At 40.9% G+C, this 26,609-nt stretch overlaps 2 protein-coding genes across 28 annotated transcripts in view; one reads left to right on the top strand and one right to left on the bottom strand.

The window, feature by feature from the left end:
- Window positions 1-17,420, bottom strand: part of dst (dystonin) — a 108,739-nt gene extending 91,319 nt beyond the window's left edge. For 17 of the 23 annotated variants that reach the window (XM_034609552.1, XM_034609565.1, XM_034609566.1 and 14 more), the window contains exons 1-4: window positions 17,198-17,420; window positions 16,825-16,856; window positions 15,498-15,686; window positions 11,512-11,725 (exon numbers count right to left, since the gene is read on the bottom strand). In XM_034609552.1, the coding sequence (XP_034465443.1) occupies window positions 11,512-11,725; window positions 15,498-15,686; window positions 16,825-16,856; window positions 17,198-17,381 (619 nt within the window). In that variant the 5' untranslated portion in view covers window positions 17,382-17,420. Of the gene's footprint in view, window positions 1-10,130; window positions 10,285-11,511; window positions 11,726-11,849; window positions 11,928-12,013; window positions 12,316-15,497; window positions 15,687-16,824; window positions 16,857-17,197 lie in introns of those variants that run through there. The other 6 variants (XM_034609574.1, XM_034609572.1, XM_034609555.1 and 3 more) reach the window with 5 other exon arrangements.
- Window positions 17,359-26,300, top strand: znf451 (zinc finger protein 451). 5 transcript variants are annotated; one of them, XM_034609601.1, is made up of 14 exons: window positions 17,359-17,497; window positions 17,646-17,803; window positions 20,845-20,914; window positions 21,720-21,806; window positions 21,901-22,014; window positions 22,479-22,581; window positions 22,754-22,904; window positions 23,003-23,129; window positions 23,235-23,394; window positions 23,496-23,643; window positions 23,756-25,236; window positions 25,328-25,399; window positions 25,916-25,981; window positions 26,171-26,300. In XM_034609601.1, the coding sequence occupies exons 3-14, from the start codon at window positions 20,849-20,851 to the stop codon at window positions 26,209-26,211; spliced, it is 2,616 nt and encodes an 871-aa protein (XP_034465492.1). In that variant the 5' UTR covers window positions 17,359-17,497; window positions 17,646-17,803; window positions 20,845-20,848; the 3' UTR covers window positions 26,212-26,300. The 5 variants fall into 5 exon arrangements, with proteins under 5 accessions (XP_034465492.1, XP_034465493.1, XP_034465495.1 ...); XM_034609602.1 differs by lacking the exons at window positions 17,359-17,497; window positions 17,646-17,803 and adding an exon at window positions 19,855-19,979; XM_034609600.1 differs by lacking the exons at window positions 17,359-17,497; window positions 17,646-17,803 and adding an exon at window positions 20,300-20,490.
- The last annotated feature ends 309 nt before the right edge of the window (window positions 26,301-26,609 follow it).

Genomic DNA, 26,609 nt, shown 5'->3' on the forward strand with positions numbered 1-26,609 from the left:
GATCAGATATCAAACAGAGAACAAACAAGCTCTCTCCTTCTAATTATCACATTGACATAATGTCCGATCAGATATTAGATATCACTCTTTCTCCTGATGCACATATTTAACATAATCAATCTCATTCTACTTAGCACATTGACTAACCCTTTGACTATCATATCATTTAACCATTTCACCCCATAGGGCCTAAAGCTCTACTGATATAGGACAATGTTATAAATTATCATGTAGATATGTTTTTTATTTATTACTGAAATTCTGCTTCTTTTCTCATTATATATATCTGGTTAATTTGCCTCATAAATCACTTCTCATACAGCCACTAATCTTTAAATCACCATAACAACTTGAACTACCTACAGAAGAAAAAATTTCTGACAACGCTTCACCACATTGCTTTAAAATTAATACACAATTCAATATTCACACATCAAATTCATGCATGAATCCCATTCATGAGACGTCTGGGAACAGCTCAGCTTATAACCAACAGCTTGTGACCTTTGACTTTAATGGATGATGTTTGAAGGGTCACACAGAGAGTCTGACTAACAACTTCTCTCTCATGTTACATGTGCACTTATTGACATTTGGGCGCTGTCTAAAAAAACTTTTGTCACCCAAGCCTCAGAAGTGCAAATTTACACCGGGAGAGGAAGTTAAACTGGATGTAATTAAGCTTTTATTCGCTGTACAGCCCAGTGTGCAGACTGTGCACAGCAGAGAGCTACGTATAGCGCTCCCGAAACACTTTCATAGACCTCAGCAAAGCACGTGCGCACACGGCTATAAATAAATACACCCCTCGACCACGCTGCCCCCACAACTGCAGCTCACGAAATCTGTGCCACTAAGGTGACGCGCTTCATTTCCTTACACACAACAAAGACAAAGTAAACGTTGGTGGAAGAGTTGATTTTATGGCGGAGCTGTCTTTTAATGCATTTGTGAGTAGGGGCAGAATTTCTTCTATTTTGATTTATGAAATGTGGTTTATCCATCCCAGGAAGAGACTTTTATTAAGTTTATTTAATGAACGAGCTCATGACATGACAGTGGTTGTGTTTTAACATGGATGATAGTTACTACAGTGTGGCCAAAAACACTGACAGCAGAAGAGTCTACAACACTTCATGTCGGCCTTTCATTACTACATAATCAAGTCTTTGACCATGACAACGAGCAAATTGTTGTTTTTCCAGAGAATATCTGGCACAAGGGGGGGGGGGGGGGGGGGGGGGGCCACGCAGTGACACCCTCTGGCGTCTTGTTACGTCAGGATGCCTAAAATACCCTCATTCTGAGCAGAGCCCAGTCAAAACGTCCTTGCAATCAAAATCCAGCCAGTGTAATCCTCTTGACCTTGCATGGGAGGGGAAATCAAAACAGACATAAGGGCTAAACTGAAAAGCCCTCAACCCTCCAGTGTACATATATGACGAGGACTTGCTAAACATTCTTGATAAATAGCTCTCATTTCTCATGGTGTCACAACCAGCCCAGTGAGCAAAGGCATGTGTAGCACTGCTTTGTTTTCAGTGCGAGGTTGTGTGTTGCAGGGCAGTGGCAGATAGTTTGGAGCGCTGGTCCTTGTCACAGTGATTCTGATCAAAGTTAATCTCTCACACCTCTGACTGAGCAGGCTGCACGTTGGTGACAAATCTAATTCTGTGAATGTTCCTTAAAGTACATGTGAAATAGCTGAATGACTCACTGGCACCAGGGAATCTCAACATTATTGAGTGTGATCCTGGTCTCACACATGGTCATTGTAAAAGTTAACCAAAATGAAAACAGTTGCATTCATGCATTCTTAAACTTAAATGGTCTTTGTTTTGTTAAGTGGGTCTTGATCTAAGCTTTGGACACATGCCCTTTTCATTGAGAACCCAAATCGTGTTTTGTAACAAGACTAACAATCAGTGTGCAGCCAACAGCTTTGTGGGGCTGTGCTTTGGAATGGTGCTGCTTGAAACCAAATGCTAGCATGCTAACACTGATGCAGATGTTTAGGAGTAATATCTATCTTTGGAGTGTTAGCATGCTAACATTTGGTTATTAAACAGTAAACACAATGTTGCCATTTTGTAGATATTTTAAAAGGCAAAACCAATAATCAATCAATTGAGAAAATAATTGGGAGATTAATATCCCAAGCTCTAAAGCATTCAACAAATTTTAACCCAATGATGGCGCTATATGCAAAGTGATACTGCGATACAAATGTTTAGGAGGTATATGTTAGTTTGGATTGTTAGCATGCTAACATTTGCTTATTAAACTGTAAGTAAGTTTTCTGATATTTAATTTGCAAAACAAAAAACAGACAAATTGAGAAAATAACTGGGAGATGAATTTCCCAAACTCACAAAAAAACGTACAAATGTTGACCCTATCATGGCGGTATATGCAAAGTGAGAGGATCTCTAAAGTCATAGGATTCATCATCTGGTCAACGTAGTTATATGCACCACATTTTATGGCAATCCATCCAACAGTTGCTGAAAAGAGGGATTTATCTTCTTGAGATTCCGAATATCTGTACAAAATTCCATGACAATCCATGTTGATAATGGCCCTTGAGCCAAGGCAGTAGCATGGAGGGCACCACATCCATCTTCTCATGTAAAGAAAAGTTCCTGGATAGTCCCATTAATTCAGATCCAGTCCAGAATTTACTGAATTTTAATAAAATGTTTTTATTTAATTTCTTCCTTGGATCATGCCCCAGCTCTCCACAGAAGTTTCATTGAAATCGCTTCAGTAGTATTTGAGTAATCCTGCTGACAGACAGAAAAACAAACAAACCAAAAATGGTCTGTTGCAACCTATGGTGCTTGTAAGTGCATTCCAATAACAACAGAGGCCCACACAATGGGCACCTTCTTCCACCGCATTTTAATATCACTATGTTATGTCATTGTGGCATCTTGGTCGGTGGTGAAGAAAAACACAATGTGAGAGACGATGAACACCTGTGGGAGCATTTCTGTCATTCTTTGTAAGTGAGAATACTACAGACAGTCTTCTCAGTGGGGCAGGGCAGGGAGTCTGAAATATGTGACTGGAACAGCTCAGTAAATGAAACAGGTTGCCAAGCCTTCAGAGCAGCCCTTCCACACAGCCTTTAGTTTGTCCTATAAGCCTGAAGACAAAGGTAAAGAGATGATCATCATGTCAACAAATCCTTTCTGTAAACTGCAACTGTGAGAGGAAGTAGGCAGTCGATACATTCAAGAGTTACAGTATGAGCCATTGCTGACGTAGAATTCTCAGCAACATTATTTTCCTCAACCTCAGTAAATAAAATGCAGCAGTGACGGAATATACTGACTAATTTTGAGACTCATTTTATTGTGTCTCGTGTAATCAGGAGGTGTCTTTTTCATTAATTATATTACTGGCATTCTTTCCAGGAAGTTTCAGGCTATTGAGCTGTAATACTGTGAAATTGAAAAAAGACCCTTGATGAAAAGCAAATGGAGGATGAAGGTGAAAAGTGCCCTCTCAGATGAGCGGTCTCTATAGAGACACTCAGGAAAGTCAAGGAGAGGAATGAGGAGCGCATTAATGACTACTAATGGGACGTATATTACACACTAACACCCCCCACCACCACCACCACCACTACACACACACGCGCACACATAGTTGCTTACAAGCCTCCATATGTGCAACAGCTGCAATGTTTTAGTGAGTTTTTCACATGGAAATATGTCTTCCTCCACTCCCCCTCTCACTTAGATTATGAAGAACAATCAAGATTTATAACTAGTAATCCTCTGTCAGTTTCTATGTAGGCCTATGCTTTATTTACACAGGGTGCTATTCAACAATTCAACATTCCCTAAAATTTCACATTAAATATAGTTTTTTTTTGTGTAATCCTGGATAAAGTTACACTTTTTCCACCATATTGAATTACATGGGAGTAATTGTACACACCACACCACGTTTTGACCAAAGGTGCCTGGACCTTTTAGTCCCAGGAACATTTTTCAAGGAACTAAAAAGTTCCCTGCAGACTGTTGGTCTTAGACAAATTGGCCTGCTGATATATGACTGATGCTGCAACAAGCTGTTCCACTCCAGTCCACCAGGCAGCAGTAAAGCAGATGACTAAAGAACAGCAATTACGCTATGTAAATCGAGCAACAGTAAACATAGAGATTGAACTTATTTGAACGTACAGAGACGGGCAAGTGTATCCAAACTATACAAAATGCTCGAATGAAAGTATGGAGATACATTTTACGAGCTATTGCAGAGATTTAGCGACTGAACGAACGCTGGAGGACTTGACCAATCAGGCATCTTCGCTGTAAGCCCCTCCCCAAAGGTTCCTGTTCTAGTTTGAGGTCAATTGTGCAACTGGCGATGTCATTTTGGACAATCTTGACTAACAGGTAAGATGATTGTCTTATATTATAACTTCCACCAGACCCAATTGAACAAAATAACAAATCCTGTGTTATTTTACATCCTGATATTGTATAATTTGTGGTTTATGAAAATACATGCAGTTAACATAAAATCACAAGGAGCAGCTCATTTCCTGGCCACACAGTGAGGAAAGGAAATGTGTTCCCTGCTGCTATGGGATGGGACTGATTTCCAGCATCTGCTGCATTCGGGGGGGGAGAGGGGTGGTGCCTCAGGAACTGGAGAGGAAAAGCTCCAGAGCATGAGTCAGGGGTGGAACACAGACTGAAATGGATGATCTCATGTAAGAGGAGCTAAGCAGAGCTGTGGAATGAGGCTGGGTCATGCTGGTCTTCCCATCACCATGACAGCATATAAATACAACATTTAGAGACATAACAGTGTGCAGGCATCACATGTAACTTCCTGACAATATGGTAATAATATAAATCTGTTGGATTCCAGAGGGACAATGTGCACGCTACATCTTTAAAGGAGCGATATACTGAAGACTAAATAAAAAAATATATCCGATGGAGCAGTAAAAAGCTTCCTGAGAGCTCTGGTTTGGATTTCCATTTTTAAATGAATTATATTGATTAGATTAATGGAGAGCTCAGTAAACAAAAAAAAGAAAAAAGATTTAGCATAACTACAGTATTTTAAGCGTACAGGGTATTTACGGTGATCTATTTTCTTATATTCAAACCGTCACAGACTAGATATTTAGGTTTCACAAATAACTGGGACTCTGCTCTAATCTGAGAGCACATATTGGTGAAACTGGTGTAAAATGACACCACACAGCTGTAGCTGCTTCACATCGGCTCTGTTGGATAATGTTAAGAGATTACTGAGCACCAAATTCAGCTTGAGTTAGAAACTGATCCAAAGGTCTAATGCACTTAATTAGCCATTAGCACTTAGCACTTCAGATTCTGGCTGCGGTAGCTGTGAAATCAGACTTCATTATTAGATAGCCTAGAGATTAAACTATCTAAATCATATTTAGTCATATCTCTGTTCAACATGGAATCCATTATATGTTAGTTCCTATTGTCCAGCAATCAAATACATTATATTTCAGTACCAAGTGGATCTCTTCAGTGAAAATCTAAAGTAAAATCCCAGTTGCTTTAAATAAGAAACAGTATAATTTCATTATGAACCTAGAATGGCACTCTGTAAAGTTCATACCTCTGCCAAGGCCCAACAGTCCCCTCATGAAACCACATTTAAATTCAGGAGATGGAGATTTGAATTTGGATCTGCACCAAATTACACACAGTCGTAATCTGTGCCCTCACCATGACTCATTAAGATCAATGAATTATTATCTGAGAAATCAATCAAACTGTTGAAAAGAAATCTTGCAATATCTCGATATAGACAATGAAAAAAAATTCCTGGATCAGCACCAAAATTTAACGGTTTCTTTCTTGGTTCACGGCCCAGCCCTCAACAAAAATGCATTGTAATCAGTGGTGTGATCTAACCAACAAACAAACAAAACAGATGAACACATAAACCTCCTTGGTGGAGGTATTGATCGATTAGGAATGATCTGTATGTTCTCAGGATGGTGTTGTGTTCTCTCTCTTTACTAATCTGAAAAAGTTTAAACCTATTAAGTATGTTCCTGTTTATGAAATGAAGTTACTGGATTTGTGCTCAGTTTTTAGGCGGCTACACAGACCAGTTGAGCAAGCACCAGAGACGTTAATCTGTAGTCTGATTGAGATGCATAGGGAGACCACCTTCAATGTGTTGCTGCTCGACGTTAAAACCTTAACACAAAGCCAGAATAGGAGTGTCCCCACCATCAGCTTGACACATGAACAAGGCTGTGGAACTTGGGTGCTGCTTGCATAAAAACAAAGTGTCTTTTGTACGGTAGCAGACAGTATCCATAGAAGCAGCAGCCATGCTGCATGTGTGGGCCACTGGGCCATTTGAATGTGATGAGTGGGCTGTCGACATAGAGCAGAGGGGTTGGGCTGGGCACAGCCCAGGAGGATGGACAAAGGCAGTGACTGTGCAAAAATCACAATGCTCTCTCACTCTTCACAGCTTTAGATAATGCAAGATAACAAGTATAAAAAGATGGATAATTCCAATAATATCATACTCATTTTTGTATCTTAGGTAATGTAAATTGTAATGAGCGATTAAATCATCAGAGAGACCGCAGTGATTCACAGAGAGAAATGTCAGAGCCAGTGAGAGACCACACCCTCCAATAACAGCCGTCCTACAGTCTAGTCCTGTCCTGTATCTGTCTGTCAATGCCTCTTAAAGGAATAACATCAAGGCACACATCAAGGAATCACAGTCAATATGATGTAGTTTATGTCTGCAAGCTGGAGCCTGGTAGATCAGGCCTAACATATCCTTTTGTCATAAGCCGGATATTAGTATTTTGACGGGATTGTTTATGAATCAAAATTATAGTTGCATTGTACCTTCATACAGGAATCTTTTTTTTAGGGAACCCTAATTAATCAAATTCAAAAACTGTCTTCTAAGCGTCTTTTATTGAGACAAAAATATCTAAATAAAAATCCATTGACAAGCACAGAAAAGCAGCAGGTGATCAACTTGTAAAACAAAATGTTTCTCTGGCTTGAATTAAAAATGTCTAGGTTTTTCCTGGAAGACTATAATTTCTCTCAATAAGCAAAGTCTGCTCAAATGAATCCAGTTTTAGGAATACTCTCCCCTTCCAATATATCAATACTACGAATGCCATGAAGGCATCGTGAAGAGACTGCGAGAAGAGCTGACTGAACCACCAAATGTCTAATCCATTAAATCTTCCCTGATGTCAGAGGATGATGAACTGTTGGGAAAGTCTAATGTTCCCATCACACTGATGACCTACCAAGCAGGCTCTGCTGGAACAGCGTGACCCCACACAGCCACTGCCCACTGCATTTAACTGTTGTGTGTGTCTGGGAAACCGTGTCTTTAACTCATTCTTCAAGTTTACAGCCTTTTGTAAAAACCTTGCATTGAATTTCAGCCTGACCTAAAGCAATTCTGAGCTTAGGTGTATTATTAACTCAAATACCTAATTATCGTGGCATTCCTAACAGTCGGGGAAATAAGAACTACGTGCATTCTGCAGGTTGGTGGCAGTTATTATGCTTTGTCTCAAAGAAAACATCCGAAACTCACATTTCTTCTTTTCTTTCATATGTTTATTTCCTTGATCTTGCAATTTATCAGCTTATTTCTAATGGTTAAGTTCACTCAAGGTCACACTGGAGGTGAACGAGTGCATGTCTGACACCTGAAGTAACACACCGCATCACTCACGCACCAAAATGAAACCTGCGCAGATTTGTTCTCATTCTCTTTCTTTTTCACTTTCTCCCTCTGACAGCTGTCATTGTCTCACAGGTGACTGAGGACTCCGGGACAAAGCACAAATTACAACCACCCACAGAAAGATAAAGTCACCAGTGTGGATAATAACAATATGTCACAGTACGTTTGCCTAAAATACCACTGAAAAATATAAAAATGACCCGGATATGATGAGACAAAGAGAAGGCTGTTTCATATCTGGCCCATATTCTGCTCTGTTTACTGCTCTGTTTGCTTGTGTTGGTTTGGTTACTGTTGATGCTTTCCCTATGAGAAGGTGTCTCTTTGATACTCTTCAGCATCACATGGGGAGAGGCTTGGGGCTCCGGGTGATCCCAACAACTGCAAACAAAACTTAGATTACAAATAAAACAGGTTTTTTTACCCCAGCACATAGCCAGCGCCCTATAGAAAAATGTCTATGCTGTGGAGAAGATGACAAATGTTTTATTTTAACGATAAAATACAGTTTTGAGCCTCTTTTACGAATCTACACTGAGAACCACCTTGTTTATAGAAGGAATGTATTTCACACAGATGTAAAGATACATTTCTTACTCCCATCATCCAGTTATATGCTCAAATATACTGTACTATGGTAGTATATACAATAATAACTTCCCCAAGCTACCACAAGCCTCTCCTATTAAATTAAATCTGATTTTATTTTTGTGAATCCTATTTGCATTGTCATCATCTCACTGATTCTTATAAACCAGCTACGGAAATAAGTGTTGACAAATTCTTTCTGCTTTATTAAAGCTGGAACTATATTTGTTTTCCTGCCATGAGAAGCAAGATGTGAGCAAAGCTGCTTGAAACAGGGTTGTAGGTAAGTTTGCCAGAAGTAATGATTAGCCCAGCTGATCCCAAGTTCTTGGATCGCTCGATATCCACAAATATATGGTGCAGAAAAAGGGTAGTGAGCTAAAAATACACAAAATTCATTTGATTTCATGTAAGAAACAGTCGGTTAAATTAAGACAGCAAAGCAAAAACATTGAGAGGCTGCAACGCTTCCGTAAACCTTGAAATTTCTTGGTAAAATTATAAATAAAACACAAAAGAACCTCTTACCCTTCTTTGTTTGGTTCATTGTTCATGCCACAGCGGGCAGGGAGTCAAATTTCTCCCAATGATCAATACAGAAAAAAGCAAGAACTAATCAATGGTCGTTAGTACGAGAAGAAACCAGGAAGAAGTAAGCTTGTTGAGTCCCAGCTCCTCTGCTGCCTGAAGACAACAGCTCCAGATTCCTAATGATTCTACATCATATGATCCCATTACAGTCCAGTCAGGGTGTTTAAGCCTTTTGTCACAGCTGGCTGGCCCTGCTGGCTACAATGCTCCCAACAGCTGAGAGAACGCACTTCTGGGAAGCATTCATCACAACAGTCCACAGTGTGTGTTATTTAACGTTGTGTGCTGCTTCACTGTGAGAGGGACACACAAGAGTTAAAAAAAAAAAAAAATGGTGCTGTCAGTTTGAATCCAGCTCTTAACGGCTCTGCGCGGGCTCGAGCCTCAGAGTGCATGAGCAGGATTTTCGTCAGGGAGCTCTGGCTGTCACTGAACAACATAGATGTCTTAAACGTGATGGATTTGATCTAATTACATGACACAGACACAAAAGGAGCAGCTACATGAAGAGACATGGACTCCTCGCATGAGCTAATGCCTCATCTGGATTTATCATTGCCCTATCCGCCTTATGACACATAAACACTAGACAAACTGGGACATTTCTATATGCGATCACACCAAAAATACACAAATGCATAACTTTGTGTTGATGTGATAGGTTACATGTGATATATATTGCATCCCTTGCAGTTACCTCTGAGTTTTTTCTATGTTTTGTTTTTGTAGTTTGTCCTTATTCTTGTCAAGGGTTAATGGCAGTGGATGTTGCACCTTGCTTCACCCTATGAGGCAAATTGATTTTTGATTTGAATTTACATTGTAAAAGCACAAATTACTCACTTTCATTTTGATTATAAAAAAGTGCAGACACTGGCTAAGATGACATGACAATTTTAAGTAACAGCTAATGAAGACAAATACTCCTCTAATCTAATGATCAGGTGTCGTCATATAATAAACCTTTTGTCTTTTCTACTATAATTGCCACTGAACGTGATGACATGCAGCAAATCAAACCACTTTTCCCAGTGTGGGGATGAGGACACTACAGACCAGTCACCACAGGGGGAGAGAGCGAGACAGAGAGAGGGGGGGGCAGCCTGACATTCATGGAGCTGTCAAACGAGCAATCACACTCATTTCTTCATCGTCCCAAAAAGCCTCAACCTATAAGATCAGAGGCGATCTCCTACCTTTGTATCTTTCCAAAACATCCTCGTAGGCCTGGAGGTATTCCTGTTCGTCCGAGCGCACATAACCCTGCGGCGGTGTGAACTGAGCCATAACCCGGGCTCCGCAAACTGGACATTCACAAGCGCGGCGCACAGGGCAGACGCAGCATGTGTGTGTGTATGTGTGTGTGTGTATGTGTGTGTGTGTGTTTCTGTGTGTGTGTGTGAGTGATCGGCGCTGTTGTTGCACGAAAAGGAAACGCCCTACGTCCCTCCCTTTGCCCGGGGTCTGTCCAATGGGCGACACTTCCTCTGTGGAGTTCACTGATTGATAGGAACGTGCCGCGCTGCAAAAAGTGTCTCTGTTGTAACGAGCCAATCAACCCACACTCGTCCTCCTGAGTGTGAAATATAATTTAAAAAATACATTTTAAATATTACTTTTTTTAAACACACGAGGATAATCTCAGCGTGTCTACCTCTGTGTGCAAAGCTGTAAGTAAAATTATGTGCGTAAAAGTAAACCAGACTCAACTAAAGGTTCATTTTTTACAGTGTGGTAAAGAGAAATAAACGCCTTTCCCCAGTCAGGCGTCTCAGTACCGGCTCGTGACATGGACCGCTTCCTTTTCCACTGTTATCCACCTGCTTTTAAATAACCTGCATTTACAGGACCACTGTTTTTAAGTGTGTGTGTGTGTGTGTGTTTGTGTGTGTGTCCCATCAGATGCCACCACCGACACACACGTGTCCATAAGATGCAAAGGTTTCACTGATAAACTTCTCCCACAACATATCGATTATAGGATAAGGACTTATCAATTTATCGGGTTTACAACGCTAAAGAGTGCCAACGTGTCATTATAAAACACAAGAGTGACATAAACTGGGATACAAAATGACATCAGATTTATTGTGTTATATATGTCTGAATCGAAACCAATCTGACTTTCATTATCAGATTTGGGACACACGAGATGAATCCTTATCTGTTGTGCATGAAATGTAAAATGATGTCTTAAAATGGGCCTTTCATCTACCAGTTTTAATTAAAGTAACACTGAAGTTTGGGAATTAGACAAAAACAGTAGCTTTTTATATTATGCTATATTCAATATTTATTTTATTTTATTTACTGTTACACTATTTTGAAATGTATCATATCCAGAATAAAAAAAACAGTATATCCAGAAAAAAAAGCCCCATATCCAGAAAAAAAATACCATCACATGAACCATACATCCATGACACTACAGAGCCTGTGTTTATGTTCCCAGATAGAACAGAGTGAGGACATCAGGAAAAAGACAGGGTATAGACCCAATGTGCATGCATGTACAGTATATCGCAGCATTGTTTTCATGGTGATAATAGATGTGACAACAAGGATGCAGCTCCTCACCTGCGATCCTGAGCACCGCTCTCTCCGCCGGGTCCAGCACGGATCCTCCCTGGATCTTCCTCTTGGACCGCTCGTGTCTGGGCAGGTTCCAGGGCAGAGTGTCCCCGGGAGCCGGTGATGCCGACCCGGACTTGACGCTGTAGTCCTCCTCGTCCGAGAAATCCGCCGAGGAAGACATGGAGCCGTGCAGGGACGGGTTCCCCGAGCTGGAGCTCTGCGAAACAAAAGAAAAAAAAAAACGGGGGGTAGTGAAGAAGATGAAGGAACAATGCTTGTCATGGTTTCCCCCCCTGAAATAGGAACAGGGACCAGGAGCGAACATTCACATGATTTCTCACCATCGCAGGTCAAAGTGCGTATTGTGCGCGCATGTTAAAAAGGTGTGAGGACGCCCCGTGACACCAGCTCACAATCATCCATCAACAATAAAAGAATGAGTCGAATAAAAGCCAATGAAATCAATAGCATCTAGCTCCCCCGCCAGGTCAACAGTAAGACTTACCACTGTATACATGGGGACCTGTCAGCTGCTGCGAGAGGAAGAAAAACAATCCTATTCTGTGCGTTATTAGCTGCCGCCGCTCAGTCACACATTGCGTGTGTCAATTTCCCACGGTGCCACGCCCTTGGAGGGATGCTCCGGCCACGAGTTCGTCCCTCATCGAGAAGAAGCATTAAGGATGCGAGGGTGATGTCAGATCTCCAGAGGGCTGGAGGGGATGAGGCGCTGCTGTGAGCAGGCGAGGCAGAGCTCGGAGCTGGAGTCACAGACTGCATGTGTCTGCGCGTCATACCCGGTATAGAGCTCCGACAGCAGCAACGGCGGTGTTAGAGCGCCATCCCTGCACGAAGGTGCGGGGTGCATGGCTACGAATACCTCAAAACAAGCCGGGAGGGGAGGGGAGGGGAGTGGGTGGTAATAAGAGGACAGCCGCTCCCATAGTTTCGCGTGGCAAAGGCTGCAAAATGCACCCATGAGGATCCACAGTGCTGGGAAGGCAACAGTGTTGGAGGGTGCAGGGGAAGCATGCATTGTTCTAATGACTTGTGACGGTGCAAAACACAAGATTACACTCGGTTTAAGTCAATTTAACTCAATTAAATGAATACTGTGCAGGATTACCTCAGGCTGATTTGTTGTTATTCCTTTAACTTTCCCAATCCCAATATAATTGCAAATGAAAGTTGCTGATATAATGAACAATTAAATGAATGACTCAGCTGCAGTTTCCTGCTTCACCATGACACACCTGAGATTGAGCAACAGATCAAATGCAGGTAACTAACCTGACAAAGAAAGAGATGGGTGGGGCGTAAAAATACTTCTCTAATGACACTTAGGTTGCTTAGTGATAAAAAGGGTGAAAACTCTGTTTTTGATAATTTCTAGTAAGTGTTAAAGGGTCAATCTGGATCCATGAAATGTAAACAGCGCAGGATGAACTTAAACTTCTGACAGGGGCAAGCGAAAACAATTTCTGGTTTTAAACAAACAGTTTCAGATTCAGTGTGAATCTGCAAGAGCTGATAAAAGCAACACACAAAATTAGCAGCAGTCATTTTACTCATTACATCACTTTTCATCAGGATAATACTCAGGGTGGAAAAAAGGGGCAGCTTGGCTTTGCATTTTAGCAGCTTTCTGCTTATTCATAATTCCTTCTAAAAAGGGGGAAAACTCTACAATTTGAGGAATGTTAATGCTCACTATTGTGAAATAATCAATTAAATAATCATTTGTTTAGGATATTACAGGAATATTCTCTGAGTAGTGCATTTTTTTTCATTTTCTTTTATATAACTGAATAGGGATAAGAATAGTTGAGGGATTGGAGGCCCTCCCCCATCACTAAATACAGGGCTTATCCTCTCCATTAGGGCATGTACAACATTCTTTTTTTGCTTCGTTAATACCCGGCATTCTTTGCTCAGGAGCTGTTGCAGTTAAAAATGGACATCGTAGTTTCCTTTTGTTTGTCGGTAACATTTGAAAATGGGACTACAGGGCATCCATCAGTGATATACATGATTATGATCAAGGCATAATGACCTATTAAATACACATTTAAAAAATGAGCACAGATGTAAATATGCACTTGAACCTAAAATAATCTGTTTATGGCCGTGTTCTGTTTAAACTGTGAAGAAGTCAGGGTTATTTACAGAGATTATCAGTCAGAAAACACACAAAAATAAGACAAAGCGGCCATTCTGCATCATTCATTTTTAAACATGCAAATAAATCATGAATGATGCATGGTGGGCTGATCTCGGTCTGCACTAGTTTATGCCGTTCTATTACATGTTAAAATATGCTCACTTACTGCACATAATGCAGTGCTCATGATTTCATAAAACTCAAAATTTCCATTCCTGCTGTGGTCCCTGGCATTCTTTTGTGAAATGCTCTTTCTCTTACAGTAAGAATATTAGCAAACAGTTTTATCAATAAAATTAGAAAAATACAGATTTTGTTTTACCCATGGCAACAAAACACTGGATTCAAAGGCAGCACAAATGACAACACCATTGATAAGAAAACCATCTCCCAGAAATCACATTCTAATCTGTTTTCACCTAAAAAGTACCAAACCCTTTGAGTGTGTTTTCTGCAGTTTTGCAGCACATTTGCCAGAAGCATGACAATTGCAACAGGTTCGCACACAGATCAAAAAGGTCAGTTCCAGCATTATGGTTCGGGTCTAGTTTTGACCTAAATTTGGACCCCACACAACAGTTATGGCTGGAAATGTTGGCAGAAGAGATGATAATTAATATAATTATGAATATTCTGAAAACAGTAAATGACATTCAAGTACTCGACATGGCCAAAGCAGTCTCAGATTAAACCAGTAAAGAAAGAGTGGATGTGGGAAGGTGTGTTTATGCCTCTGATTCACGTCCCCTTAAGTAAATACTTCCAGTCCAGCCCATGTGTTTCATGTCTCTCTCCTCACCAGCGATACCAGAAGCTGGTTGAAGGAAGGTGACGTGTTCTTGTTTGAAATCAGTGCAGCTAATTCACAGGAAGAGATAGAAACATGAAAGCCTGAAGGCCTTAAACTGTGGTTAGTTGACAAAGAGCTGAGCTACTGATCCATAGCAACACTGTAAATTCTTTGGAAGACTTAGAATGGATTAGAAAGGACATGTACCGGCACGCTGACCAAAGCAAAATTAACAAAAGTCACAAAGTCTGCTCAAATGGAGGATGATGATTTGAAAATTGAATTGGAAATATTAAGACACAAAACTTATACTTATGCTAAATGTGGGACTTGTGGCAGATTATTTAAAGTTAAAGTAGATCACCTATGGGGCAAATGCCAACTCTATAGACTCTGTTATAACAAGTATAAATTTGGAGCCTCTTTTCTTTTTGGCTAAACCATTGACTGTATAGAGGGATAACTGCTCCCCAAAGATGAAGCCAAATCATCTTGATCTCCCCCTGGTGGCTGGCTGAGGTCATAAACCCTGCGTCCTCCATGTTAGTGGATGGGACATGTACCAAAATAAAAAGTCAAATAAATATTTTTGAAAGATGTTTTTTTGTCATTTTAGGGAGTTCTTATTACTGATGCTATTTCAAGTGCATATATTTCCAATAATTTTTACTTTAATAGTTATTTGATGCTATAAAAATGATTGACAGATGAAACTGATTGTTGGTCAATCGCATTGGTGGGACATCAATATCATGGCTTCATCCCCGAATCACTACTGCACCCAAAATCTGTGATCAGTATATTTTTCGTATTATTAGAAATGATTAAACAATAGACAATATGGAAACAAAGTACCGACACATAATTTTCATTTCAAAGCACCTCAATAGTACAACGAGGGTTCAAGCCCTGTAGACACTTGTCCTGTGCCCTTGAGCAACGTACTGAATCCTGTGTCCCTGTGGAGCAGAGCAAGATAAACATAGAATCACTTTATCACCAGGGTTGATCATGGTCACAGTTAAGCTTGGTACCTACAGGTTTGCGTGTGGGGGTGACTTGCACAGACTGGTAAAATTCGGGCAGGACCCTCTTCTTCACTTTGCGTTTTCTGAGGGTGGAGGATGAATCGGGTTCGCTCTCAGGAATCTCGACTAGATTGGGTTTTTCTTCTGTCACTCGAGCATGCAGGGTCCTTCTTGCGTGACGTGGACTGTGCCTGAAGCCCTGGGAAACAGGAGCAAATGTCAAGCACACAAGCAGGTTTGACTTCCAGCAGTCTTGGCAGAAGAAAATAAAAGGTTTCATCATAATGTGGAAAATGATTGTGATACGATTCAGCCTTGATAATAGGGAGGCACTGTTTCATGACCTAGATTTCAGAGCCAGAAGTGTTGGAGGAAGATGACACAGCAACTTCAATACATGCAGGGAAAGCAAACATTTCAATATAACATTTTGACATTTCTACCATGTCTTTAGATCTGAGTTTTTATATGAGCTGTTTATTATTGCATTTTATATCTTTGAAGGTATTTATCAGCCCTGTTGTGTGTGTCCTTGAACATGAAACTAAACACCTACCGGCTACAGCCCTGATCTGTTGGGGATTCAGTGTCCTGTGGCTCAATAAAATAACCTCGGAGCTTTTTCTTTTTGGGACTTCAAAACCACAGAGAATCACATAAAAGTAAGAAAGAATACAGATGACCTCAATGTATTAAATGCAAATACAATCTTAAAAACTATATGGCACTTTATATCGAGCTTATGTGCTAAAATGTCTTATCACCAACCCATTTTAGTTTCACTTTTAATGAAACTACAGACAAATCTTTGCATTGATGATGTGAGGAAGACGAGTCAACCGTTTTGATTTAAAGATATCATGCTTGCTATAATATATTTACAGGCTTTCAAATGCCACATTTTATTTTGAAAATTACGTGCGTAAAACGGATATTGAGATCGACAGGAGCTCGACGGATTTGGGCTGAACATGAGAGCATCAGACATGGACCACATTTGAGTACGAAGCCTTCTGTCGGGCCCACTAAGACCTCACTTTCAAGCCTTGTGCTTCCGAGAACACGATACTAACAGTTTCGATTCATCTCCATCATATGAAACTGCAGACTCACCTATTTACTGACAACACATGCGCACTGCGCACATCATGCTTCTTAAAATAGTCATGCAGTCCTCGATTAAAGTGGAAATAGTCTGATCTGTCGCATTATACTTTGTCACAACATGGAGCCTGTTTGTGCATTAATATATTTAAAATACAGTTTGTCCTTAAGAAATCAGATGTAAATGATCAAGGGGAGTCAAGCCCATAATGGGAAAAGTTCATCCTACGTACCTCTGATCGAAAATGGTGCGTTCGGAGGCCAACTACAGGGCAGATAGCAGATGAGAGGAGGAGATGTTACGATCAAACATTTTCCAACAAGCATGACATGTCACTTAGAAGTTACACGTTCATTTAATAGATTGAAGACTTAAAAGGTATTCAAAGCTCAATCGTCTTAAGACCATCAGAAGACTATACTTCATCTTACAGATCAGTGTCTATACGTCTAAAAGCTGCAGACTGTATCGCTGCGAGCTACAGCAGATGGTAGATAGAAACAGACTACGAACACGCACAGAAAACACATCAACGTCACATACATGACATGGGGATGAGGAGGAAGATGTGCGGCGCCTGCCCGGCCTGCGCCACGGGTACTCACCGCGGCTCTTTGCGCGTCCGGAGAGCACCGATTTTATTGGATGTTTCCCATTACGGAGCCTGCGGTGCCAGCAGCAGAAGAACAAGATCGTCGCGATGGTCCCGAGCAGCAGCAGCAGCAGCAGCAGCACACATTGAATACTGTACGGCCTGAGCAGAACCAGAAACGCCGCAGCGATCATCATAAGGCGGGATGTGTGGTGGAAGGACCCCCGCAGCCTTCAGACAGCCGGCTCCTCTCCTCTCCTCCGCCAACGCGACACTGGAGGCTCAGGATGAGAATAAACTCTCCAGCTGACATGTACGTGGAGCATCGCGCCGTGCGCATGAAGCGTGGACGCTTTACAGTGGACAGCTTGGACTGTCGGTGTCATTACTGCCAGGGATAATGCATGACTCAGCAGAGACGCAAGTTGTATTTATTTTTTTATTTTTTTTCTTTCGAGCAGGGAGAGTCAGCAGATTCTCCAGAGCATCGCAGTGATGTGCTGCAGAGTCAAAGAGCCCTGGCAGATAATGCTCCTGTACCAGTGATACCAGCAGTATATGGTTTCACATGAGTCTGTGAAACTCAACAGTCCAACTATATATATATTGAATATTGAAGGTATTTTGCATTATCATCCTGTATTTATTATTCATATTGTGATGACACAAGATGTTTTACTACTGCAGTTTGTTCCTATATTTTGATGTAGAGGTTTGCTTTCAATAGCCTCCTGCACTGCCAGGCCCTGAGAACAGGCAGGTGCCCTGCCCATCACACACTTGCAGGATTAGGGGGGAAAAATAGAAACCAAATCTAATCATAATCCAACAAGGATTATGTCATTTTTGGATGAACTGATATCATGTAGAGCTTTTTTCACCCCCTTCGGTCAGAGAGAAAGACTCAGGCAGGCAAAGTGTGATGGGAGTAACCAAAAAAAAGTTCAAAGTCAGGAACTGCACCCAAATAAAAAGCCAGATATTGATTAGTACTTATATAGTATGTTAGCATGAGCTTATACAGCCATATTGTTTGTGTGTATTGTGTGCATGTGTCCTGTTATATAACATCATCAAATACAATAGATGTGTATTTTTCCTATATATTAGAAAAGTAATCGCCATTTTTATGTATGGTCATTGAAGTAATATTAATATTCAATAATAATATTATGGCAATATGCTCAGTTACATTGTGTCATGTATGCAGATATATAGAACATTCAGGGTTCACTTAATTAGGTAAAAATGCCTTATAGTTATATCCATAGTGAGCAAATGATAATGTTTGGTTTTTCCTGTATACTGTCAGACATTAATTCAACTCTACTGTGTGTTTGTTATTGAGGTTGTAGTTTGCAGGAATCTTGAATTGAAAAGTGTTCGTTTAACTGGGCTACACACCGAGTTGAATAAATTGACATTTTAACAAGAATTGGCTTTACTATAAGATTTGTACTGATATAATGAGGCAGAGCTTTTGTGCTGAATTGCATTAGATTGTATTCGGTAGATGAAGCTAATAAAGTTGCCAGGAGGTGTGGGATGCAAATGCAGGTTATTGTCTTGTGTGGTGAGTTTTGTGCATCGATTTTTTGTTTACATTAATGATTATAATAAATGATTGATATTTACACATAAACACATTTTACAAGTTTTATTATTATTAATTTTACATCTTAACATTTTCTTGTACATGTATATCTAACTGATGTACATGTATAGGCTACTCATACTTAATGTAATACATGTAAATATATACAGTTGCATTAACACTATGATCATAAGGAGCAAGACGCCTGCACAGGGCTGCAGATCATGTGTTTCAACACACGGTTCAAGAAGTCAAATCTAAGAGGCTTTGTATTGGGTGGAGCACATTACTCACAGCCGTTAATGTTGAAGACGTCAAGTTACAACATGTCCAAATAATCACAATGGTTTTCTGTACAAGCATCATTAAAACATTTGTGAACTTACAGTTACTACTCCAGGGTGGACACCCTATAATGGCTGACAACACATTTTGGTCAGGAAATCTTTCCTGCCCACAGCAAAAAACACTATAACTCCTAACGTCTGTCAAAATGTGAACTCTCACAACCCTGAGTCTTATGGTTTCTGTCCAAACAAAAACTCTCTTCTTACTCCTGCAATAACTGTGAATTTGCACATCTTATATTCATATTTCATTTTGTATGTCATATTCCTACCCACCTCATTACATTGTCTTTAAATGCAAACAACTACAGCAATTTTGCACGCATGTCCCTTTTGTTCTTTGCTCTATGTGCACCCCTTGACATGCTGCTATGATCATTTCCCAAATTGTGATCAATAAAGTATCTAAGTATCTATCTATCTATCTATCTATCTATCTATCCATCTATCCATCTATCCATCTATCCATCTACAAACATAATCTTTGTATGCGGTGATATCTGTGTCACCCAATTTATGCCTATAATAATGTATGTTACTATGGAAACACTGCTCTGTAACCCACATTTTTCAACTGCATCCGGTTTTCCATTCATCTGACTGGGAGAATTTACAGTGAAAGTTGGCGACAGGTTCGCACTTCAGGCCGAACAACTGAATCCAGACGGGCGGATATTATTACCTCTTTTTTTGTCTCAATACCCAGTAACCCCTCCCTCGCGGCACGCTCCGCGCAGGGAAAGTAGCGCTCCATTTACACATGACGTTACAGACCAGACTAGCTGCGATTGTTTTGATTTGGGGAGTTGTCGCTAAACTGCATCTGTTGACAGGAGCCAGAGGAGAACCTGCAGGTAACGCGATGCTCCGCTTCATCCACATTGGGTTCGACCATATTTAGTATTTAACAGTCAAGCCAAGTCCAATTTACTCTGGTGTTTGGCAACTCCCTAGATTTTCACTATTGCTAAAGTTGTTAAAAAATACAATAACAGAGTAGAAACACAATTTCAGTTCAAGTGTTTTAAAGCAGCTAAAACACGAGTTTCTTCCACGGAGTGACGTTAAATCCACATTACCGTGTTACACTCAAACCACGATGACCTGTGTGGCGGGTTCTTCTCTCTCCATTCTCCACTGGTGCGCTTGTGCAGCAGCTCGGTGCTCAGTGCTGCTGCCACAGGTCAAAGGGCTGTACTGCAACAACACCGTCATTTAACTGCAGCGGAGATGGCTGTAGTTTAGCCTCCACCCACACGAGGCGCTACTAAAGAGCGATGCAGGGTGGCACGCGACGAAGGAAATTATCCTCATGCTGACTTTGGTTGTGTTGAATTTTGTGGAACTGACGTGAATTTCTCCGGAGTAAGTTGTGTTTAGATCATTGTGCATTGGGCCGATATGACGGGTATAATAAAGGCCAGCTAACAGCATTCAAACCGTTTTATTTGCACAACCTCACCTAATGAATATGGACGCTGTGTTTGGGTGGGAGCTGGCTGAGCTAGCGTTTCCGTTCTTGTATTTATGGTTCAAAAATAGTTGTTTTCCTTCTGAGAAGTTCTGTTATCGACTTTTGACTGATCCACAGTCAACAACCCTAACGCTACAGTTACAGTTGTGTGTGAACATTACTGTTTAAATATCTGTCTGCCTGTATTATGTTAACGTGTATCCCCTCTACATGCAAACTTAAATTAGTTTGTTGTTTTTCCACAGATAAATGTCTTCTCCCGTTCAAACAGACGAAGATGAGGCGGAGGAGGTGGAGGAGGTGGAGTTTGTATCTGTGAGTCATGTGTACATTGATCTATTAATGAATGGTCTGTATTTATATAGAGTTTACAGTACAGGTTATTGCCATTCACACACACACACACACATTCATACAGTGCATCTATGAGGCAACTCAGAGATTAGTATCGACCGCTCTACCCCCTCAGTCACTAAATCAATAGGTTCAACTGATAAGATAAGCACTTGCTTATTTTCTGTTCCTGACAGGATCACTATTTGTGCAAAATCATCTTGATTAGTGATTAAATATGACCAAAAATATATATATACCAAGATATATATACCAAGATAACATCTTTTATAGAACTTGAGATAAATGAAACATTGATATAACTGTTAAGTTTAAAGCCTCTTTTGTTGTGGTTTTAAACTCTTCTGTATGAGCAAAGAATGACAAACACTTGATAGACAAATCTGAGGTTGATTATGTGCAACACCTTTTTAGTCTGCTTACACAATTTCCATCACTTTATATCCATATATATTGAATCTTTGTTGTAGTCCTTTTGTTGAAAATTATATTGATATAATTATTAATATTGTTTTATTACTCCACCCTAATATTGTTCTAGCCTGATAGACTGATGTACTTCATTCATGAATATATCACATTTATTTAATTTAACTCTGGACATGTATTTTACGACTGTTGCATTGATTCAAACAGAGATCTCCTCTGTTTTTATGGGCATGTCCGCCTTACACCCCCCTTCTTCATTGTACAAGGTTTACAGACTTTGATGAATGCTGGTGAGTTGTATAATACTAACTCACACAGTGTCTTACACTTGCTTCAGGAGGACCAGCAAAAACCTGTGCTGGAATGTATTGATCTGCTGAGTGATGATAGCGACGATGAGGGATGTTCATCATTCACAGGAGCGGTGAGTGGTTGAATGGAACAGTTTTTATTGGAAAGGGTAAATACCTGTCTTTAGAGTTTTTTGCAAATGTTTGTGCCCCATCTCTCCGATATAGCTTGAAGATGAGATCACCCGTCACAAAGCACGTGTTTCGTCTACACTGGACAAACTAGCACAGCAGGTGGCGCTGGAGAAAAAAGAACGGGCAGATAAATGCAGAGCATTCAAGGTAAGATCACTTCAGCATAAAATAAGCTTCTACCATTAGTAGCTTGTCAGACCGTAATGAATCATTTATTTCCTTTTAATTTGGAGGTGTCTGAACTTGACCAGTCCAGTCTGTGACTTCAATGCTAACCCTAACCCTTGTTAGTTTTTTCTTGTTTCTTTTTTTGTTTCAAGACTAAATGCCACTTAAAAAGCTAAGATGTAATTGTCTCATTGTTGTGTTGTTATGTGGGTTCAATGAAAGCCATTTGTAATAGCAACAGTGCCACCCTGTGGACAAAATTGATAGGAAACTGGTGAAACCCACTGTGCTTTGACGAACAGACATCTGTGTACTCACTTCATACAACATTATAGTCGCAGATCATTAAACACTGCTGGTTTTCTGCTGACTTCCCAATTAGTAAAAAACATAGCATGTTGTCTGTTATCATTCATCTCTGGGCCTTTTTTTTTTTTTTTCAGGAGAAGCAGATCTTACAAAAAGTTCATGGACAGCAGGAGTTGGCTTTCAGTGCTGCTAATGGAGAAGCAAAGCACTGTGTAGACATGTGGCTAAAGATGCCAGGTAATGTGGATCAGTATCACTGACATTGATACTTTTACCTCTCTAATATTCTGTGCTGCTGCAATGACTCACGTTCATCACATGGCTGTACTTGTTTTAATAGATCTGTTGCTGTTGTGTTATTTGACTGATTCTGTCCACCTGATTACACTGTACCTCTGGGTTTATTTAGGTCTCGCTCCTGGATCGATCAGTTCTGGTTTTGGAAGAAGGCGCAGACCTGCTTCTTTCCCCATAAATAGTTCAACTAGACACACTTGTCCAGTGATTAACTGTGGTCGTGTTTATGAAAACGCCTTACTGCTTAATGGGCACTTGAAAAGGTAATAATCGTCTGTTCATTTCAGCGTAGGTCAAATGCTTTGAACCATGTTCCTGTGTCGAAATCTGCATATTTTGAAGTAAAATATCTTGCATGCAGGTTTGATCATTCCCCTTGTGATCCAGCTATCAATCTGAAGGGATGTCCTTCTGAACTCTTTGCCTGTGTTGCCTGTGGTCAACACTTTCAGACCAAAGAAGCATGGAGAACACATCTAGAGACTAAGGTTTATACACTCTCAATGTTTTTTATCCATTAGATTTTGAAAGTCATAGTTTGCTATAAATTTACAGGAGTAAAATGTCAAGACTTCTCTCATTTTGAATCTTAGGTAAATTCATCTGCTGATAATGCTCACAGCATAATTCAGGCCTATCAGCGGATTGTGTGTTTCGCCTGCCCTGCCTGCTACCTCCTCTTCAACCTCAGAGACGAGTGCCTTCAGCACATGTCGACCAAAAACCACTTCACAGAGACTCTTTCCATGAATGGTTTGTTGGAACAATTTTCATCAAAACTACACATAATCAAATCTCAGGAGGTATTTTATTAACAGGAGTGTGTCTACATTTTACTTTTGTCGTCTTGTTAGAACCCAGAGGAAAACCTATGCCGGTTCCGGTCCCACAGTATGTTAAGAACCGTCTCACTGCTTTGTGCAAGGATGTACGGTTCAATGTCCGCTGCTCTTTATGTCACAAAGTACTGATCTCGCATCAGGCAGCTCAAGCTCACTTTAAGTAAGTAAGAGCTTATTCTAACATGCAGTGTTACAGTGTTTGGATAGAATGCCCCGATTTTATGTTCATTGTGTTGGTAATTTTTATAAAACTTCCTCATTTTCTTTTTCAGCGTGTTCTGCAGACAGGGCTGTGCAGTGGCCAAAGCTGATATAACAATAGGTCAGGTGATGAAACAGCTGCAGGTGCGAGGGCAGTGCTCCCTCTGCTGTCAGATCTTCCTCAGCCAAGATGAAATCGAGCGCCACAAAGAATCGACCCAGCACGATGTCGAGATCAACCAGACGATGGGCAATGCACTTCTGCAGCACGCCAGGATGGCTAAAGGGGCACGGGGGGCAATACAGTCCACTGGCCTTGAAACACCAAAAAGAACACGCAAGAAGAACGATGACGAAGGTTTTCCAGCCAAACGCAAGCGACTTAGCCCAAGTGTGAATGGCCGCATGAGCAGGAACCCAACAACAGCGTGGTTCTGCGAGTGTGGTCTGCAGTTCTTGGAGGAGGATGCAGCCAGTAGGCATCTCATGGCTATAAACCAGATTTTCCATCAGTGTGGTGTCTGTGGCAAACACATGGGAGAGTCTTCAATTACCCGTTTGCATATGAGCCGGTTTCACGGGGGAGCTCATCTCTCCAACTTTCTCTTCTACTGCCGCAAGTGCAAGATGGAAATGCCTCGGCACGAAGACATCCTGTCGCACGTGACAGAAGCTCACAGTGGACACACCTACTTTGCCGAACAAGAAGTGTCTGAGGACGCCGCCACAGTCATCGATGCCGAGCCGTCCACCAGCCACGATGTCTCCATTCATTCATCCTCCAAGTCCTTCACAGTCCAGCAGAACACAGCGGAGCCATCTTCTTCGAAAGCAGAGCAGACTTGGATGTGCAGGATGTGCGAGGACATCTTTGACTCGGAGGCGGCCGCGTACAAACACTGCAGCGACGCCAGCAGTCACAACTTTCAGAGGTTCATCTGTGGACACTGTCCTCAGAAGTTCTTCAAGGAGTCCACCGTACGGAGACACTGTGTGAACGAGCACGACGGCCAGATTAAGAGCTCCCACTTCTGCGGCCTCTGCGACAGCATGCAGTTCGAAGTTGAGGGCGAGTTCTTGGAGCACTACAAGAGTCTCCACAGTAGGGACTACTTCCGAATGGATGATGGAGACGTCGTTCAGCCTGCTGTTGCCAAGAGCGCCAGTCGGCTTACGTGTCCGTGCATGAGTTCCGAAAAGAGCAAGGAGGAAATGAAGGCTACATATACACAGTGCATGAGGAATCTGGCCGCCGAGGGTAGATGTCAGTATGTCTGTGCTCCGTGTGATGTAACCGTGCCTTCCTATGCACGGATGAAAACTCACGTCCACATGAAACACACCGCCTTGCACCTGGACAAGACCTTTGATGTAGAATGCAAAGAGTGCCCGGAGAGTTTTGAGAGTGTGCAGAGTTTCCACAATCACTACCACTCCCAACACTGTGCACTGGAACCCTGCAGGAGCTCCAAGACCTGTGAGAAAAACATCAAAGAAGAAGCTGCCACTGCAAATATTTTCAGTGCTGTGGAGATCGAAGCAGACAACAACGGTAAATGAGTTTACATCACATCTTTGACATTAATCATCTGCTGTTTGTTTGCATGCTGCGTTTACTTGTGTGTTTATATTGTCATGTGCAGAGGGTGAAGACGAGACAAGGGAGACGTTTTTGAACATCTCTCAAGACAACAAAGAGAGTGAAGCAAATGAAAGTAGGCAATAAACTGTAACTCATGCTGCATAGGAACAAAAAGACAAATAAGCAAAGGCAGTGTAGCATAGTATTTTTTAAATGATATCACATTTGAGTGCTTCTGTTTTGAAATTTGTTTCCAAAAGTTATGAAATATGTTCATCATGAAACTGGTTCAACTATTGATTAAATTAGGACTCAGCTCAAAATACATCTGCAAGCTGAAAGATATGAAGTGCCTTACATTATATAGGAGCTCAAATGTCATATCTCCTCCAAGGCCCCACAGTCCCCTTAGATTCAAGCTGCACCAAGCTGTATACACCCGAAATTTCAAAGGGCCCATGTCTCATTCTTCCAGCAAGTTTCATGGAAAACCGTTTTGCAGTTTTTGCAGAATCCTACTGACAAACTAACCAATCAACAAACCCATGGACAGGGCTGAAAACATAACCTGCTTGGTGTACGTAATAACATTTGTCTGTAAGCTTCTACTAATTGTTACATTTACCCTTTATCGTTTATTCTGTTACAGATGAGTCGGATGAGGAAATGAAGAATGCGATGTCTATGATTGAAGAAGAAGCAAGAGAGTCCACAGGTATGGAAAAGTATTGACTCAAGATATTGGCACATTTCATAATGTTAATAGTGTGCATTAAAAGTCAGATAAAAAAATGTAATGTGCGGAAAGACAATCTCACACTTATCAACATAAGATGCTCTCAGTAATGTTTTATTTGAACTTCTGTAACAAAAGATTTGTATTATCTGTTTTTTTTATGTACAGAGATAGAAGAAGCTCTTCAAAGAAGTCTTCTGGAATTCTAATGATGGGAAAGCTTTCTGTGACACATTTCATCAGTTATTGCATTGAAATGTTCTGTACACTGTCATTGTATTCAAAGTATATTAAATAAGCATTAGTTGTTATTTTTCCTGTTTCTTCATTTGTAATTGTTAAATAATCGACAGGACATCACAGAGAATTCCTCTCGGAACACAGAGTGCCACCCTGATCCCGCTGTCGTTGGCAGATCCCTTGTAACCGTTGATTCATGCACACTCCTGTGTGTCGACACGTGTGCTATAGATGGCATTGATGACGCTGCAAGATGCCATGGCTGAACTTGTGACCGCTGTGCAAAGAGCTGGTGTCTCCAGTTGCCATCTCTGTTTTCAGCGCAGACATGAAATCCAGTGAATTGCATTTACCAATATATCTTGAA

This window comes from Hippoglossus hippoglossus, chromosome 15, assembly GCF_009819705.1.
Source record: "Hippoglossus hippoglossus isolate fHipHip1 chromosome 15, fHipHip1.pri, whole genome shotgun sequence".
NCBI lineage: Eukaryota > Metazoa > Chordata > Actinopteri > Pleuronectiformes > Pleuronectidae > Hippoglossus > Hippoglossus hippoglossus.

Bases quoted from the DNA above. Each gene is read 5' to 3' on its own strand.
- znf451 (XM_034609601.1), top strand. From the start codon at position 20,849: ATGTCTTCTCCCGTTCAAACAGACGAAGATGAGGCGGAGGAGGTGGAG. The intron at 22,015-22,478 runs GTAAGATCACTT...TTTTTTTTTCAG, and splicing joins ATAAATGCAGAGCATTCAAG to GAGAAGCAGATCTTACAAAA. The intron at 23,395-23,495 runs GTTTGTTGGAAC...TCGTCTTGTTAG, and splicing joins AGAGACTCTTTCCATGAATG to AACCCAGAGGAAAACCTATG.